This window comes from Ursus arctos, unplaced genomic scaffold (assembly GCF_023065955.2).
Source record: "Ursus arctos isolate Adak ecotype North America unplaced genomic scaffold, UrsArc2.0 scaffold_1, whole genome shotgun sequence".
NCBI lineage: Eukaryota > Metazoa > Chordata > Mammalia > Carnivora > Ursidae > Ursus > Ursus arctos.
Window position 1 is genome coordinate 85,525,595 of NW_026622763.1, and position 19,208 is coordinate 85,544,802.

Sequence of the window (19,208 nt, forward strand, 5' to 3'; positions counted from 1 at the left end):
ATCATTTACATTCACAGTGATTATTGATATAGTTGGATTAATATCTAACATATTCATTACTCTTAAAGAATTGTTGCCCTTGTTCTTTGTTCTTACTTTTGCCTTCTACTCTTTTTCTGCCTTTTGCTTTTTTAATTGAGATTTTATATGATTTTATTCTCTCTCCTTTCTTAGCATATCAGTTTTACTTTTTTTTTTTTCTTTTTTAGTGGTTGCCCTAAAATTTGCATTACAATTAATCCAAGACCACTTTCAAATAACATGCCACTTCATGGTTAGTGTACCATATAATAACAAAATAATCCAATTCCTTCCTCTTGTTCTTTGTATTATTGCTGTCATTCATTTCACTTACATAAATATTCTTAAGCATACATAATTAAATATTTTATTGCTATTATTATTTTGAATGACCTGTTATCTGTTAAATCAATTAAGAATAAGAAAATAAAAGTTTTTATTTTACCTTCTTTTATCCCTTCATCTGTACTCTTCCTTTCTTTATGTAGATCTGACCTATATTAGTTTCTTTCTCTTTAAAGAACTTTTAACATTTCTTGCAAAGTAGCTCTACTGGAAACAAATTCCTTCAAATTTTGTTTGTCTGAGAAAGTCTTTATTTCTCTTTTACTTTTGAAGGAATTTATCAGGGTACAGAATTCTAGGTTGGCACTTTTTTTTTTCTCTCAACACTTAAATATTGTATTCTATGCTCTTCTTGCTTGCATCGTTTCTGAGAAGTCAGATGTAATTCTTATCTTTGTCCCTCTGTAGGTAACGCATTTCTCCCACTTCTTTCAGGATTTTTTTTCCTTATCTTCAATTTTCTGTGGTTTGGAAATGATATGTCTAGGTGTTGGGTTTTTTTGTTTGTTTGTTTTTTGGTTTTTTTTTTTTTTTTTTGTCATTTATTCCTACTTGGTGTTATCTGAATTTCCTAGATTCATGGTTTGTTTGGTATGTGACATTAATTTGGGGAAATTCTCAGTCATTACTGTATCAAATATTTTTCTATTGCTTTCTTCTCCTCCTGGTATTTCCATTATGTGTATGTGACACTTTCTCTAGCTACCCACAGACATTATTTATTCTATTCTATTTTTGTTTGTTTGTTTTCAGTCTAGGTTCTCTTTGCTTTTCAGTTTTCAAAAATCTTATTGAGATATCCTCTAGTTCAGAGATACTTTCCTCAGTCATGTCCAGTCTGTTAATAAGCACAGCAAAAGCATTCTTTAATTCTATTACAGTGGGGTTTTTTTGTTTTGTTTTGTTTTGTTTTGTTTTGTTTTGTTTTTATCTCTAGCATTTCTTTTTGGTTCCTTCTTAGGATTTCCATCTCTCTGTTTATGCTGCCCATCTGTTCTTGCATACTGTCTACCTTATCAATTAAAGCTCTGAGCATATTAATCATAGTTGTGTTAAATTCCCAGTCTGATAATTCCAAGAATCCTGCCATGTCTGTTTGTGATGCTTTCTCTCTTTATATTGTGTTTTTTGTTTGTTTGTTTGTTTTGGGGTATGCCATATATATATATATATATATATATATATATATATATATATATATATATTTTTTTTTTTTTTTTTAATTGGCAGACAAGCTGGGGAAAAAGAACTGTTGTAAATAAGACTTTAGTTATGGGGTGGTAAGGTGTAGGGGAAGGGGAAGCATTCTATAGTCTTATAATTAGATCTCAGGCTTCTAGTGAGCCTATGCCTCTGGACTGTAAATATCATGAGTGTTTCTCAGGGTTTTTTGTCTTTTTTGTTTGTTTGTTTGTTTTGGTTTGGTTTGGTTTTTTGTTTGTTTGTTTGCTTGTTTTCCTATTCTATGAGGTGGAACAGGGTGGCTAGATTAGGCTGGAGTTGAATATTTCCCTTTCCTATGTCAGTTAAATTCTTATATCACTCTAGTAGATTAGGCCCTGGTTAACTAAGTTCCACTGAGGGCAGGCCTTGTTAAGAAGAAAAAAAAAATGCATTTCAAAATGGTTCCTTTTCTCCTCTTTCTGTAGAAGCCTGAGGGGAATTTTCTCAGAATATTTACTGTAGGCAACTGCTCAAGCTCCTGGAAGTAAATCTCACCTTATTGTGGAGCTCCCTGTGACTGGGCCCTTCTGAAGTTTTTAACTCTCATAGTTGTCTGCCCTAATCCTCCAGCAACTTGTCAATTACAGTTCAGTTTTTCCTACCCCAGCAGTGGTTCACACAATGGTTTCAGCTGTGAGTCTCTGCTCTAGTTAAAACTTAATTCTCTGTATTTGCTTGTCTGTCTCTACCATCTGGGGGGCAATAATTTGCCGTATGTCCTCCTCTTTCTTGCAGATCCAGAAAAGTTATTGATTTTTCAGTCTGTTTAGCCTTTTACTTGTTAAGATGAAGTGATAATTTCCAAGATCCTTATATGCGGGACAGGAAACTATTCCATGACCCCTTTTTATGCTACCCCCAACACACACATCTAAGTACATACTATTCAATCATTCAACATTTATCTCACAATTTGTGTGTGTGCGTGTGTGTGCGTGCGTGCATGCACACACACGCACACACACCAGGCAAGGTGAATAGTGCTGGAAATATAAAGATAGATAAAATATAGTCCTTGCTCTCAAGGGGATTAGAATCTATTCTGGGTATGTCTGTGGTATTTACTATCTATACCACTCTCTCAGTATTTACAAGGTTTAAGCTAGGGACTGCCAACTTATAGCTCTATACTAACTTCTTTGTAAAGCATAGCACAACAAATTACAGACTTGGCCGTCAATAAACACCTGTTTTTGGATAAATAAAAATAAATAAAATAAAAATAAATATAAATATACATAGTAGTTGCCTAGTTGCTGCCTTATCAATTTCCCTCAAAGCATGTTCTAAGTAACAGATAGGTCATTGACAAATAGTGGGCAGGAGCAAGGCAACATGAAAGTGTCTGAACTATGAGGTGAAAGAACTGGGTTAAAGTGCATGTTTTGTTCATTAGCAGTACAGTCCTGAGAAAGTGACTCTATTTCTTGGAGCTTAAGTGTCATCACTTATAAACAAGCATAATAACATTTAGACGTAAGGTTGCAATAAGGAGTGGAAGACAGAAACAGCATAGCACCTTGTACGTCTCAACAAATCATATGTATGTATCATATGTATTAGTCCATGACAACCTAAAGGTAACTCTAAAAATGCCTATACATACTGTGTTTCTTATTACAGAGAATACAGTTTTAATATAACAAAATTCACTGAGATAAAACTACTTAACCCAGTTTATCTGCTCAAAGAACAAAAGTTGTTTGACATTTACTCTCATTGCTCTACACAATACCGACATAAGTTGATGAAGATGCAAAGTGCATTCCACAGTCCAACACATTCCTACACAGAGTCACACATGCTATCATACAGATATACACTAAGTACTAAAACACTAATTTTGATTGGATTGGTGGTGAGGGGCAGGGATGACAATACAGGTTGAACTGGGTACATGTACAGGGGTACATGTTAAGGTTTAAGAATTTTCCAAAATGAGAAGGGTGGAAAGGCATTCCAGAGAGGAAAAAAATTGCATACAAAAGCATAGAGTTTGTAAAGAGTAACTGGATATAGGGGATTATGTTAATAGAGGGAACTTCAGATATTCAAAGCAGGACTGAGAAGAAGATACTTACAGTTGTGAAAGTCATATGGCTTTGATCTTCACACAACCAAGTCTACAACCAGGCTACTCACTCACCCATTAGGTTTTTAATGTATGAGTGTTAAGTATCTAAGTTAAGTTTCCCATGTTTCCAATTTAGGTAGCATATTATTTATTACAAACCAAATCATTTCATGGAACATAAATAAAAGACACCATTTTTTCTACTAGACACTAGGGAGAGGAGATTCAAATAGAAAAGTAAATAATGTAAAGAAAAAAAAAAGATGCCAGTGCAATCATTTTCTTTTCCTGACTAAAAAAGTTATAGAGTATAAGAATGCATTCTTACTGTTATTCAATTTACTTATCAATTCATTCCACAAATATTTGAGGACCAGCCACTATATGATAGACACTCTATTATGTGCTAGAATCCTACAGTGAACTAGACATGGACTTCACCCTCAAGGTATTTACTATTTAGAAGAGTAGGCAGAAATTAAACAAATACTTAAATAATTGCTATAAAGGAAGTGCTATAAAGAATCATAGAGTGCTATGAATGTAGTAATGGGAAGAATTCAGTAACATATGGGAGTTAGTAAAGCTTCCCTCAAGAAATGACTTTTAAAAGGAGACTTGAGGGGCACCTGGGTGGCTCAGTTGTTAAGCGTCTGCCTTCGGCTCAGGGCGTGATCCCAGTGTTCTGGGATTGAGCCCCGCATCAGGCTCCTACACTGGGAGCCTGCTTCTTCCTCTCCCACTCCCCCTGCTTGTGTTCCCTCTCTCACTGGCTGTCTGTCTGTCAATTAAATAAATAAAATATTTTAAATAAATAAATAAATAAATAAATAAATAAATAAATAAATAAATAAAAATAAAAGGAGATTTGAAAAGTAAACAGAACTTAGCCCAGACACGAATAAGGGCATGTATTTATGTTTGTTGGTGGGGAGAAGGTCTTAGAATGAAAGGAAGGGCAATCAAGCTAGAGAGAGCTTAATATACAAAGGAAGTTGGCTAAGACTGAAAGATAGCCATGAGTTTTAATGTGATCAGCAATAGTGGAGGACAAGGCACGGGCCAAATAATATAGGAACTTAATAAGAATTTTGGCCATTGTTCTCAGAGGATGGGAATTTTAAGAAAATAAGTAATATAATCCAGCATTTAGCCCAATTTGCTTATACTTTTTACCTGTTTTTCTTTCATGAACTTTTCCCAGTGCTTCACTGATGCCTCATTAAATTCTTTCATGAATGTTTCCCAATGATTCCATGAGGTGATGTCTTTTAGACTGTTGAAACAACTCTCACTCACTACATAGAGAGTTTGTACATTTTTAGCTATTGATTATTTCTTAAAAACAACCAAGTGTTTGACTTGCAATTTCACCTCTTTTAAAATATAAAATCACTACCATGCAAAACTGAACCTTTAAAAAGTTTTGCAAAAATTTACTGTGAAGTCTTCAGAGCATAGCTCAACAGAGACTACCTAGGGATTGAGAGAACAAAAAAAGAAACCCAATAGGGTTAGAGAGTCACTTCTTACTAAGCATCTACCAGGTGCCAAGTACCCTACTAGGTACTTTTATTTTTGGAAATCCATGTGGCACCCAATTGCTTAAGAAGATTTATTTCAACATTCAATTACATATTCTGATTTCCATGTAGAGATTGAATAGAAATGATTTCGGAGAGGCTTATATTTACTAAAACAAATACCTCAATTTTATTACTTCCATTATATATTTTAATATAATATTTTACAGTTAAATGGGTTCAAATCAGGGATCAGGAGAAATAATTATAGTGTCTCTAAATGCAACAGTCTTCACATTTTATTTTTACACTTTTGAACTTCAAATTACACTCTATGTGACTGAAGAGAGACCTTTAAAATTGATTTGGTCTCATACAATATTGCTCATCTTTTCTTTCTTGAAAGAAAACAGTGTCCCATTTTAAGAGTCAGAGAAAAATAAAGCTAATTAAAAAGTTCACGGTTATGAATTTTTAAAAGGTTTTATTTGATTATAATCTACTGTTTGGATTTTAGAATCAAAACATAGCCCATTGCCAAAATGCTTCTAGTTACTCTTAAAAACTCACATAAATATCATTTGTTTAATGATATTTTTATATTTTATTCAAAGACCTCTCTCTTTGAATCAAGGTCTTTGCTACTTAGAAATAAAAAAGGTAAAGAAATAACCTTTATACACTCAATTCCCCTGACCAAAGAGTACCTAAGAATCATAGAGTGAAATGGGTTTGTTACTTGCATATTTCACTAATTAAGGTTAAGATAAGCCTATAAATTCATTATACTCACCGTTTAAGCCAAATTTAAACACCACAACCCCTAGAGATACAAAGGAACATGTTGCATCTGCTCAGCAACTTAATAAATTCATTTTTATTTAAGCACATTTGCAACAAGGGCATTTTTTTTTTTCTGGAAAATGCATTGTAATTTAGGAACTTAAAACTTATTTTAAGAAGTTTTCAGTAATAGTCTCTTAGAAACATTATATAGGTTTAATATTTTATAATAACTTGACTCGGTCCTAGAAAAATGGTTACTAATTAATACTTATATATACAAGTGTAAATGGTCACTAATTTATATTTATTATACATATTACAAATTATACTGATCTATTTCTTATTTCTATCTTTCTTTCCAATACTCCTTCATATATATATTTTCTACTAAATGTACATCGCTTTATTGGTACTACTAAATTTATTTTGTTTCTAATATTTACAGAAAACTGTCAAATATCTACATTTAATATTTCATTTAAAGGATTAAGAAGAAAGTTTGAAAAATATGCTTATATAACTGCCTAAGCAAAAATGTAGACATTTTCATCTTTTATCATGTAAGATTATTGAAGAGCATCAGGATTTTGAGTTATGTATGTTTTCAGATTAAATGGTATTTAACCTTTGAGGAAATTTTGTTTTTTCCCTAGGCCAAGTATAAATTGCATAGCTTCTTAAAATGCAATACAACTCCTATGATTAGATTTAGTACAAAATCAAATTTCGATTTAAAAGCCAGCTGTAAATACACACATGCAAAATTGCATATGTATTATATTTAACAGTGTTAGAAACAGCTTTCAGAAACTATCAAAGCTTTGAAAATTCCATTTAACCCAGAATGCCTGCTTTGGCCCAAAAGACATGTTTAAACATTATTCTACTTTCTTTTTGGTATTCCCCATCTCAATCAGCTAAGAGTTCTTCATCAAAATACAGCACATACATTTTACCATAAATACAGTTTTATGTGAAATTCAGACAAAAAGAGGAATTAAGTAGAGTTGAAACAGCTTGTCTTAGTCTAATGCTTCTTTAGATATATTTCTTGAAGGTGCAGTTTCTTTGAACCTAATGATGATTCATTCTAAGTATTTTGATATTGAACTTCATAGTCTTTTCTTGCCACCTGTCCCAATTAGTGGCATGGAAGAAAAACTTACGCTACTATGCTCAATGAGTAAATACTTAAAGAATCTAAATACTTGATATAGGAATCTTATTTACTTGTCTACCATTTAATAGAGTTACAAATATATCACTTATTTATGTTACAAAGTTATTCAGGAAATTTTAAATTCAAGCTTGTTCTCCCTTACTATGCAGTACAAAATATATGAACAGCTGAAATAGGTATGCTGTATTAGAAAATAGTGTTCTTACATCATCTTTCAGATAAATGTGAAAATATAATAAATATGGATCTACCTTATTATGTCATAGATGTTTCATCTAAATGGTGTTTTCCCCCTCAATTTTTTTATGATTCTAAAATAGGACCACTTTTTTCATCCTGACTCCAACCAATCTCTCCAACACAATCTCTCTCACATAAGTCATTCTATCTGGTATTTAATGAGTTAAAACCAGACAGAGGCAATGGTCACCATTGTTTAAAAAAATCCATTCAATAAATTATTTTCTAACCTAAAGGAATAAAGTGCTTTGTAAATTACCTATTTATTTTTAAATATGAATTCTTCAACATAGCACTTTGATAAATCATGCTATGCAGCAGACAGCTTAACTGAGGCACAGATAGAGTAAATGAGGATGAGAAGGATAAGGGAAACAAATACAATTATAAAAAACACTCCCTATACTGTTGGATTTAATTCTGGTCATCTGCTTTGAATTGACAAAGGACAATAAAAGGTAGACCCTGAAGCTAGAAGTAGGCTGAAATGTAAATATTTCAGAATTTTATATTAAGCCTGACTGGTTACTGAAAACAGCTAAGGAATAGGTGAAAGCAGTTACATGTTGCAACTTGAAACTCATTACTGCCAAGCATCATCCCTGATTATATTGTAACAGAATTATGCTAATGAAGCCAAGGTCTTAGGTTCCAGTGAGCCAGTCAGCATCTTGCAGTCTCTGAGTTACAGCTTTATCTGCTTTCTTGCAAACATGTGTCCTTACTCAGAAGAGGAACTATGTGTGAGTATAACATGAAATAATGTAGGTCCGTTACCAGCACTGGAAAAGCAATGCAAATTTCATGCCCAATGGACAGTGGTTGTAAAGCAACATCCTCATATATGAAGTATCCTATATATAACCTAATAAAGGAGGATGATAGCTCAATGACATTATAAGATACTAATTATTGACTAAAAGACAAAGATAATATTTGAAATAAAAAATAAACATTTTCTTTGGTAGAGAAAAATGAACGATTTATATGACTTCTAACAAGAAATAATACTGGAATTTTATTTTTAAAATTAATGTTTTAGATGGCATTATTTCTTATATATCCAAATATTCCCTATAGCTCTGTGCCAAATATACAATAAAAACAGCTATTTTTTTAAAAAAATGTTTTCTCATAAAACTTATTTTCCCATAATAACATGTGTTATTCATCATCTGAGGGAAGATACATTTAAAATATATTTTCGTTTTAAAAATCTATCCTTTCTGACTTTTTCAAAAACACCACCTTTTGCCATCAAAAACAAAATATTAATGCTGCTACTTGGAGAGATATCTTAATGCATTAATTTATTTTGTATTCATTTTTCAGTAATAAAACATCTATAACCATTAAGATTTAAGGCTTCTATTCTATATTATAGCATAGAGAGGTTCAATGAATTACTAATATTTTGAGCATTCCAGGTCAATGGATCAACGGTTAAAATAAATTTAACTCTTCATAATCCTAATAAACACAATTTCCAAAACAATTTTCACACTACTAAATTCAAGCCACAGATTACAAATTATTACTTCTTATAGTAATGATTAAGAATGGTATCCATACTCCTCATATATATGTTACATTATGTATTGCACTGCTTTACATTTAGTTGGCACGTAATACTTATTTGCTTAAAGTGAATGTAAAAAATAGAGAAAATAAATGCAAAGTATAAAGGTTGGTAGGTCTAAAATGTACCTTCTTAGAAGTGTTGAGTTATTGAATGCCAGCAATAGCGAAGAAGACCAATGGAATGACAAAGGAGAGAAAACGCTCAAGAATTCTAATGAGGGTAAAAGGTCTTAAAGTTCATTTCCATTATTTGCTATATTTCACCTTGTTTGAGAGAGTTCACAAAGTGTAAGACAATAACACAAAATCTGCAATTTTTATGCCTTGCTGTTTTCTATTATGTCTTAACCTTGTGACTGTGATAAAGTACATAGTAAATAAGTTTTAGAGCCTTTTTCTAGCCAACTACATGGTGTCTCCAGGGTCTAATGTTAAATATTGTCAACTAGATCTTTTTTCTCCAAGAAGAAATGCAAAAACTGGGAGGTTACAACAAAGCTGGGTGAAAAGGTACTTACAGAGATAAGCACCAAGATTGATAAAATAAAAGCATTTTGAAAATGATGCATTTCAAAGTATTTCAATAAAACATATCTAACAAAAATTAAGGAAATATCTCCAAAACAAAATAGGGTGGTTTTTTGTTTGGGTTTTTTAGATTTATAATATAGAAGTACATCTTCCATTTCAAAAGCGTACTTTTTCTGTGTTCTAGATGGGGTATTTTGGTTTAAAAAAAAGAAAACAAACCTACCAAGTTTAAGGAAAAAACAGAAAATCACTTCAAAGTTACTCAGAAATTTCAGGAGTATCCTATGGGCTACTGGCTGTAAAACAACCAGTCATCAGAAGCAGACCAGAACCTGGAAATTCCCTCACCAGTAATTTGGGGTGAATGGCCATTTTCTCTTTCTCTGCTCTCTGTCTGTTTCAGTGTGTTGGGTCCATTCTGCTGTCTGCACAGCCCCCTCTGACATCCGAATGACAAGAAAAAAAAGATGACTACATTCTGGTACCCAACTGGTCAAGAAATCAACTGATACAGAAAATCACAGGAAGGGATTCTGATGGACCCAGTGTGTCTTATACCCACACACCTGATCTGTGGTGGTGTCATACTGACATAACATGAGGAGGGGTAGAAGATTCATCTGGAGAACATACACTACACAAAATAGTGATCTATAAAGTATTATTAAGTTTTATGAAAGTATTCATTTATCTGTCCATTAGGCAAATACTTAATGAAAGCTTATGATATTTTAGGCCCTGTTCTAGACACTGACTATTCAGATAGTGAAAGAGGTAAACAGAGTACCGAGGAAAGCTGCTTTCATGAATTATAGAAATTAGAGTGGTTTCATACAAAACAAATAATAAAACAAAATACTATGAACTTGCTAATTAGAGAAGAAAATAAACACGGAACATCTTTTAAAAACAAAAGTAATTTCCTATGTTCTTAAAGACAGAAACTAATTCCAGAATTAAATTTAAGATTCCTATCCTGCTGTCTCTCTGAATACATTATTGAGCCATTCTGAGAGGAAGGGAAATTGCACACCTCTGTAAGTAGTTGCTCAGTGAATTACAGTTATATAAATATATCTGAAGGCTATGTAATACATAGAATAGGCTAATTCAAGGCTACTACTCACTCATACAATTCAAAACTTATTGGAAATATTAGCATAATTTAAAATGACTAGTTTTCCTTTACATGCACTCTACTTATTATAATGTGCCAATATTGGACAGATTACGTACTTCGAAGGGAAGCCACTGAGAACACAAATGAACCATAATGTAGTTATCTAGAGTAAAATTTTTATATTACAGCTTTTCTGTGCTATCTGAAAGTAGAGTGTTCTGTTAAACCCTCCCTACTCTGAAATGGTACGAAGAAGCCATGATCATTTCGTAAAAGTGAAAATCCTTTTCAGATTTCTTCTGGTTAGTGAAAACAGGTAGTCATGTAGATCTTACATAAAAGTGAAGTGACATAAAGTAAGTTTTGAATAGTGTAGAAAACGGGTAAATGGAGAGCTTTTAGCATATTCTAAGGTACAGTTAGAATACAGTAGCATAATGAAGATTTCAGCCAGTGGTGCCTGCTTTTAGGGCTCATTCAGAAAAGTAGTTAGAACACTGACCTGACCAAAAAACAGAGAATGTGGCATCTGGAGAGGTCTGTCCTTGGCCCACTTTCTGGTCTAAGTATTTTCAATCCCCCTTGATGATTTTATCTAAGCACCAAAGGTTACTCATTTGAATGCTGATGTCCCCTGAATACCTATCTATAGTATAAGGCTCTCTAGCTCTCCAATTTAACATTTTATTCCATCCCCAAATTTATCTTCATACACACTACACTATAGATTCTGTGAAGGTGAGAATGATATGTGAGTTACTTGCATGCATATGTCTAATATCTAAAGCAGTATACATTAAGTACACATTTATTAACTCTGACTTCGGGCCTTCTTTCTAAGCCTTCACTTACATTACTCTCCTATTGGAATTCCTTGCTCTTCCATTCACCCACCTTGTAAGCTCCTATTCATTTTTTCATGATTCAATTTAAGCACCTCTTTGATGAAATTTTTCCTGAATCTTTCAGAATTAGCCATTCCTTTTTTTGCCTAGCACTCGCACCTACCATTAGCGCAAGACCTTACCTTCACTCAGATTCTAGCTTCTCATTTCTGTCTTAGCAACCATAATTTTTTATATATGCATATATACATATTGTATACATTATACACACACACATGTATACACACACATATATACAATATTTATGTATTACTCATCTGTAACCCTCTACAAGACTGCCAGATTATTGAAGTCAAGGACAAGAGACTACTTGCTATTGTATTCTTGGGTTAAGATTATCTTTTGAGTGAATACATACATGTCATGGCCAGAAATAGTTAGTTTTCAAAGGAACAACAGATAAGTGAAACAATAGAACGGTGTTATTAGTAAGGAAAAAAAAAAACTATTAGAGCTATCTTTAAATAAGATGACAATAAAGATATGTTCACCAGGCAGTGCAAAGTTTACATGAACTTTTAGAGATGCTACTTAGGTTCCAACAATTATTTTATTTAAAGAAACAAATTATTTCTTGTTCAATGTAGAAACCTTGGTCATCCTTATTTTATTCTTTCCCAAATCTATTATTCTATTATCTTACTTTTTACTAAAAATGGTTCCTAAAAGGGTAGAATATCTAACAATACGGACCATGTTGCTCAAAGATCTGTAGGTTACTTTTGTATTTCTAAATATTAAAAATTGAACTTAAATCTGTTTTTGATCACTGTTCGCTGTTACCTTATAAGAGTTTAGAATTTTAAAATTATAAACATTAATAATAATATTTTATGTTCCTTATTTTTAAGACTTCCATTTACAATATCCATGATTATTTTTTGTTAAGCCAGTGGAATCTTGTTCCGTGTACAGCAAACAAAGCCAAGAAAACACAAGAAGAAAAACAAAGATCTTAGACTGCCTTTTAGAATTTTCTCATATTATTCTGATTGAATAAACTATTTAACCTATTTCTTTCCCCTGATTCAGAATTCAGATCTCAGTTTTCTTTTTCTGTAACATCATTGAGCTTCTTGGCGTTTCTAACCAAATCAGCTCATATGCCATCAAAATCTTATTTTGATGTCGAAGAATAAAATCTATCTTAAAGTAATCAACACAGGTTAGAAGCTTGTAAACAAATTTTAGTAACTAATGATGTATTCCTTTGAAGTGGGTATTCTAGGATAGCTTACAAGTATTCTCTTCTTGAAACAAGGGTCAAAAAAAACTGTTAAGCTCTTCTAAGGCTATTCTAGAACTTAGATAATTTTTACTATTTACTTTTGATAAACAAAAATGTCATAACTAAATATCATACTTGTTAAAAAGTTTTAACATATAACTCATAGAACCAGAGCTCTGTTAATCAAGCAGCAGAATATGGAAACATCTTCAGTCCCCATACTGATCCCAGTATGACAGTCATTTTATAGACAGGTATCATAAGCTTCATAGTATTAGTTAAGTTTTGAGGTTGTTTATTTTCTGAGGTTGTTACCCTTCTAGATATATTTGTTACATAAATTCAAAGTATTTGAAAATCATTGCCTTTTTTTACTACTTATGTAAGTGCAGAATTATTTAAATTATCAGAGTTCTTTAAATAATTCACTATATCCTAAATAGTTTACCGTATCAGCATTTGAAACACTTTCATCTTGACTTACACAAGACAGTACTCTTGAGAAATGTGTAAATACTACTGAAAAAGTCAAATATATTATAGGGATGCTGTTATTTAAAATACATCCTATTAGTTCTTATATTAAGCATAAATTCATAGGTATGCAGAAGACCGTATGTCTTCGAATTTCAGATTTTCCTATTACCTATTCTGATTAAAGCAAAACATAAGAAATGGAAGGCACAAAGCACTGATAGTCTGTTTAACAGACTAAGGATGTAAATGAGAGCCTACACAAGTTTGCAAAAGGACTGGTTGTCTCTGAGTAACTTTATATATACACATAGGCATTTATGTGCATGCATATATCAACCTACATAAGTACTTGTAATTCCCTGTGTCTAATTTAACTAATTTGTAGGTTTTCAAAAACAGATGTCATTTTTCTTCTACAGATAACAGTATTAGTCTTATTATGGTCATATGGAGTAGTCTGAAATTTCCAAAGTGACAGAAAAGGGACAGAAAATGAGATTATACTAAAGTTACCAATTCTTATCTGATTGGTCCTCTGACTCTCCTAGTCCCCAGCCTAATTTCCTCTTGCCTGCAATTCAGACAAAAAAAAAAGCAGACTTGCTAGATATCATGTACCACAGGCTGACAGAATCTTTCATCAATCTTAGGGTAACAGTAACTGTGCTGAACTCAGGGTGTCAGTCATGATGGCATTGTTACTCTTGTTCTTTTCCTAGGCATGCCTCGGTATCTCTTATCTTCTGCCTACAGTCATGGTCCCTGCCAGGCAGAAGAGCATCACCATCAAGTACAAGCAAGCTGGTCGGTCTTTATGCATTGTGACACCACTGTCCACTCACAGAGAAGAGAAGAGAAAGAAAGAGACAGCTTACCCGCAGAAAGGAGAGGTCCCGGTTGTGCTCGATGCTGGTTATCTCCAAGTTGCCCATGACGACCTCACAGTTCTCATAGTATTTGCGCAAGGCTCGGTACTGCTGCTCCAGGTCAGAGAGAGAGCTCAGCTTGTTTTCTGTTCCTGCACACACTGCCAAGACAAGAAGAGACAGAGGAAGTTATATAACCTCTCCATGACATATACAATGTCAATGTCTCCCTCAACTCTATCCCACACACTCCACTCTGTTTCCCTGAATTAAAATATTTTGAATGTCAGTAACACCCTTGAACCACACAGATACAATATCTTCACTTTCATTTTTCCCCAGCTATATTATGATACAATTGATACATAACAATGTATAAATTTAAGGTATACAATGTATTTGATACACTTCTATACTGTAAAATGATTATCACCATAGCATTAGCGAACACGTTCATGTCCCATAATCACCATTTCCTTTCTGTAATGACATTTAAGATCTACTATGTTAGCAATTTTCAAGTATATAATACAGTATTGTTAATTATAGTCACTATGCTGTATGTTAGATCTTCAGAACTTACTCATCTTACAGCTGGAAGTCTGTACCCTTGATCGGTATCTCCCCATTTTCCTCACCCCTAAAACCCTGGTAGCCACCACTCTACTGTTTCTATGAGTTCAGCTTTCTTAGATAAGACATGTAAGTGACATCATAGTTTTATATTCCTAAATTGGATGCACGAAGCACAGAGACAAAGAAGGCACGGGTCCCAAAGAAACAGAGCAAGGAGTGAAAATTAAAACAATCGCAGTTGTAGTCTATACATTTTAAACATATACTAGAAACAAAATATGTTACAAAATATGAGCTTTGATTGGTATCAACGGGGTCACCACTCTGTATATTCATTAGTATTCTAAGGTACAACGACTGATAGTAAAGGATCTCAGTCTGCCTTCTTTGACAGCATAGCTCTTGAGTCTTCATAGGTGAGCACAGAGTGTACACACATGTGTGTTCTGTATTTTCTGTGTGTGTTGATATTTTCCTTGTCTTCCAAAAGTCAGAGTTTTAGTTATTACTTCTCATGGTTTCTATATCTGCCTGTACAAGATCTTTATCATTTAATGCACCAACTCTAATCTTCAATAGACTGAAAAAAAAACCTGTATTACGGATCTTATAATAATAGTATGGAAAGTTGAAAAGGAAATGGATGTGAAATAATCTTTGAGTCAGTTACATAATGTATCCAAATTAAGGGAAGATATAATGTGTAAACTTTGAAGAGAACAGAGCTGTGTAATAAAGTCATATAAATAGTTATATGTTAGGCTTACGGAAATGACAAGTCATAATGCCTTGGTGGTATTCAAGGGAATGGGTTTCCAGCAAATGGGTTTCCATACACAAAGGAAAAAAAATCTAGATGGATACATTCCAATAATTAAGACCATCTTAACAACTGTTGTTGCTTACTGACACATCAAAAATAACAAAAATCTAAATCTAAAAGTCTTGAAGAATAATGTAAACCTTTGACCATAGGGAAGCTCAGTGATAAAACAAACAAAAAACCAATAATCTTTCCTTGTCTGGGTGTCTGAAGTTCATCAAACAGTATATTTTCTAGAAATACTCTTTTAAAAGTGGAATTGTGTCTTTCTAAAAGTTGTATTGAAGGCTAAACCCCTGGTATCTGTGACTATGACCTTGTATGGAAATAGGGTCTTTGTAGATGTAATCAAGTTAAGATGAAGACATTAGGGTAAGTCCTAAATCCAATATGATAGTATTCTTCTAAGAAGAGGAAAATACCATGTGGACACAAAGACACAACGGGGGGGGGGGGAGGCAACAACAACAACAACAACAACATGTAGCTATAAGACGAAAATATGGGAGTGAGATGCAGCTTCACGCCAAGGAATGTAAGAATTGATGGCCATCCCTAGAAGCTAGGAAGAGGCTAGGGAAGATTCTACCCAGTCTCAGAGGCCCTGCTGACACCTCGATATTGAACTTTTAGCCTCCAGAATGTGAAAGAATAAATTACTCTTGCTTTATGGTTTGTGGTTACTCTGTTACAGCAGCTCCAGAAAACCAATACATAATCCTTAGACTGTTTCTGAAATCTAACATATAAAGAAATGTTAAAAATCATTTCCTCTCACTAGGGTCCTGCCAGCTTATCACCTCTAAGGTACTCCCCTACCTTCGCCCTTTCTGAGTTCCAAGTCTCTCACACACCATTCTGGAGTTCATTTGTTGCGTTTGAAAGTGCAGTTTTTGTAGAATGCTAGGGATGGAGGCAATTCCTTTTGGAATACACAACCTTCTGCTGGACATGTGGCCTCCCCACATAAAGATTTCATTTTACTGCTCCCCTTGGAGGTAATGTTGTATGACACTTTGCCAGAACTTCATTAAAAACATTGTTGGAGTCGACTTTGCCTCTTTCCTACACATCTTCCTCCAATATGCTGCCTGGAATGTGGATGGGATGGCTAAACCTTGAACCACATTCTTAGACTATAAGACCTAGGGACATGTGCTAGATTTGTGCTGAAAAATGAACTAAAAGGAACCAGGGTTTTAAATTGCTTTATTTTTATTAACATAAAGACAATGGTGAATTTTGATTATAGATGCTAAAATATTATACATAGGAAGGATAAACTTCTAGTTAAGTTATATGCTTTTGACCTTAAGTAATTTTTAATGTTTTGTCTGGTTGTTTGACTAACTTTAATTTGGAATGAAACTACAAAATCATTCTTTTTTTTTTTTTTTTTTTTTAGTTTTTATTTACATTCCAGTTAGTTAACATACAGTGTAACATTAATTTCTGGTGTGGAATTTAGTGATTCAACACTTACATACAACACCCAGTGCTCATCACAACAGGTGCCCTCCTGGTTGTTTGTTGTTGTTGTTGTTTTTAGGGAGAGAGAGCACCCTGTGCAAGTATTGGGGGAGAAGTAGAGGGAGAAAGGGAGAAAGGGAGAAAGGGAGAGAGGGAGAGAGAAAGAGAGTTACGCAGGCTCCTTGCCCAGCACAGAGCCCAATATGGAGCTGGATCTCACAACCCTGAGATCATGACGTGAGCCGAAATCAAGAGTCAGATACTTAACCCACTGAGCTACCCAAGTGTCCCTACAAGGGCTCTAATCCCCATCACCTATTTCACCCATTCCTCCCACCCACCTCCCCTCTGATAACCATCAATTTGTTCTCTATAGTTGAGTCTGTTTCTGAAGAAACGACAAAATAATTCTTGATCATTTGAACATTTTACTGATTCTGTGGGAGGTTCACATATTAAAACTAATAAACACTAAGAAAAAATGAATTTCTGTTGATAAGTACAATATTACTCAACATAAGCAAGAAAACAATAAATGATTGATTCATGTACATGATCTTATCAGCCAACATCAAAGTCTGGCTTTTTTTCTTTTTCCCCAATACACTGTAGAGGCCCTCTAGGAAACACCCTTAATCCATAATCTTTATTTTATTGCTCCTAGCAAATTTATAACAAAATCTTTATAAACTTGTAAAATGTCTGTTGAAAAAAGGTGCTATGATATGGGTTTATGAAATATAGATTTCAATTATTTCAAATTCCAATGAGAACAAGCCTATATTTTAATACAACTACTGATGGGGAAATTATATATTGATTAAAAAACTTGCTGCACTATTTCTAAAATATATACAATGTCACATTGCAATTTATATACAACTTATGTTGTACAAGTTTCTTTCAACTGGAAATAAAACCTGTACTTTAATATCAATATATAAAAATCAATATGTAAACACCCAAATGAAAAGTTTTCTAAAATATCTAGGTATTCTGACCTTTTCTATAGAAACTTAAACAGATTTTAGAAGAAACATTTACTCATAAACTGTAATAACTAAGTATTTTTCCACATTTCTCAGTCTACATATATGAAAAAAGTTATATACTGTGAAATTTTTATTATTAGTTATTAACTACTATCATAATAATCTCTTTACATAAGAAACCCACAAAGGCTATAAACTCTTTGAAGAGAGGTGCAATTTATTAATTGTTTTTTGTATTTGCTGAGCTATATAGCACAGTGGTTTGCAATAAATTATCATTTACTAATATGCATTTACTTGCTACAAAAACAATTATAACTGGTATTCAGAAAATAACCTTCAATTCAGAAAAGTTTCCATTGTTTAATAAATGATCAGCTGTGTTTTTATATGAAAACATGAAATTGGAATGAAATATTTTTCAACAACAAAAAATCCTCCAATAAACAGAAAATCTGATTAATTAGAATACTCTATTCTCCAAACATCCTGGTATTTGGAGTTTTTACAGTTCAATTTTGGAAAATTTTTGTCTCAGGGAGGCTTTTCTGTATATTTATTTTTTATTCAAACCTCTGTTTATAATGATAGCATGCTCTCCATAACTTTCATCTTGGAATACAGACTCGATTTTAAAAGAACTGGTTTGGATAGATGCATAAAAATCATTTGTATTTCTCTTCATGAAGCCTTCACTGAATGAAACCTTGCAACTTCCATTTCTCAATCGATTTCACCATCAGGCAATGTATACAAGACAATGTTTAAACCATCAAGTTTCATTGATTTCACAAAGTTGTTTATCAAACAGAATTGAAAAAATCTTCCTTACCAGCCAAAACAAGTTTAACAAAATTCAGTTCCCATTGCCAACACTATTATGAAGTACTTAAACTATAAACCTATAATACTTCAAGCTGCGAAAAATCCTGAATTTATGTGGGCTTCCTAGAGTTCTCATTCCACCTGTAACTCCAGCAGTAAAGCTGTATGTGAGGCCTTAATGAAATCACCAATTATTCTATTTGGTATTGATTCTGCTACAAATGTAGCTATAGTTGCAAACATGGGCTTTTTATTCCTCTTGACTTAAGATTTATTTCTCACAGTGAGTGAAGTACATAATCCTCCTTCAGTTAAAAAAAAAAAAATTAGGAATATAATGAGGAGCTTGTAACACTATACAAAGGCAGGTTAACCAAATTATCTGTTTGATTCATGGGGAAAATACATTAGAAGTGGAATG

At 33.1% G+C, this 19,208-nt stretch overlaps 1 protein-coding gene across 2 annotated transcripts in view; it reads right to left on the reverse strand.

Annotated features, from left to right (window-relative positions):
• Window positions 1-19,208, reverse strand: part of ERBB4 (erb-b2 receptor tyrosine kinase 4) — a 1,084,887-nt gene that overhangs the window by 660,425 nt on the left and 405,254 nt on the right. For both annotated transcript variants that reach the window (XM_057304520.1, XM_057304522.1), the window contains exon 2: window positions 14,111-14,262. In XM_057304520.1, the coding sequence (XP_057160503.1) occupies window positions 14,111-14,262 (152 nt within the window). The remainder of the gene's footprint in view (window positions 1-14,110; window positions 14,263-19,208) is intronic.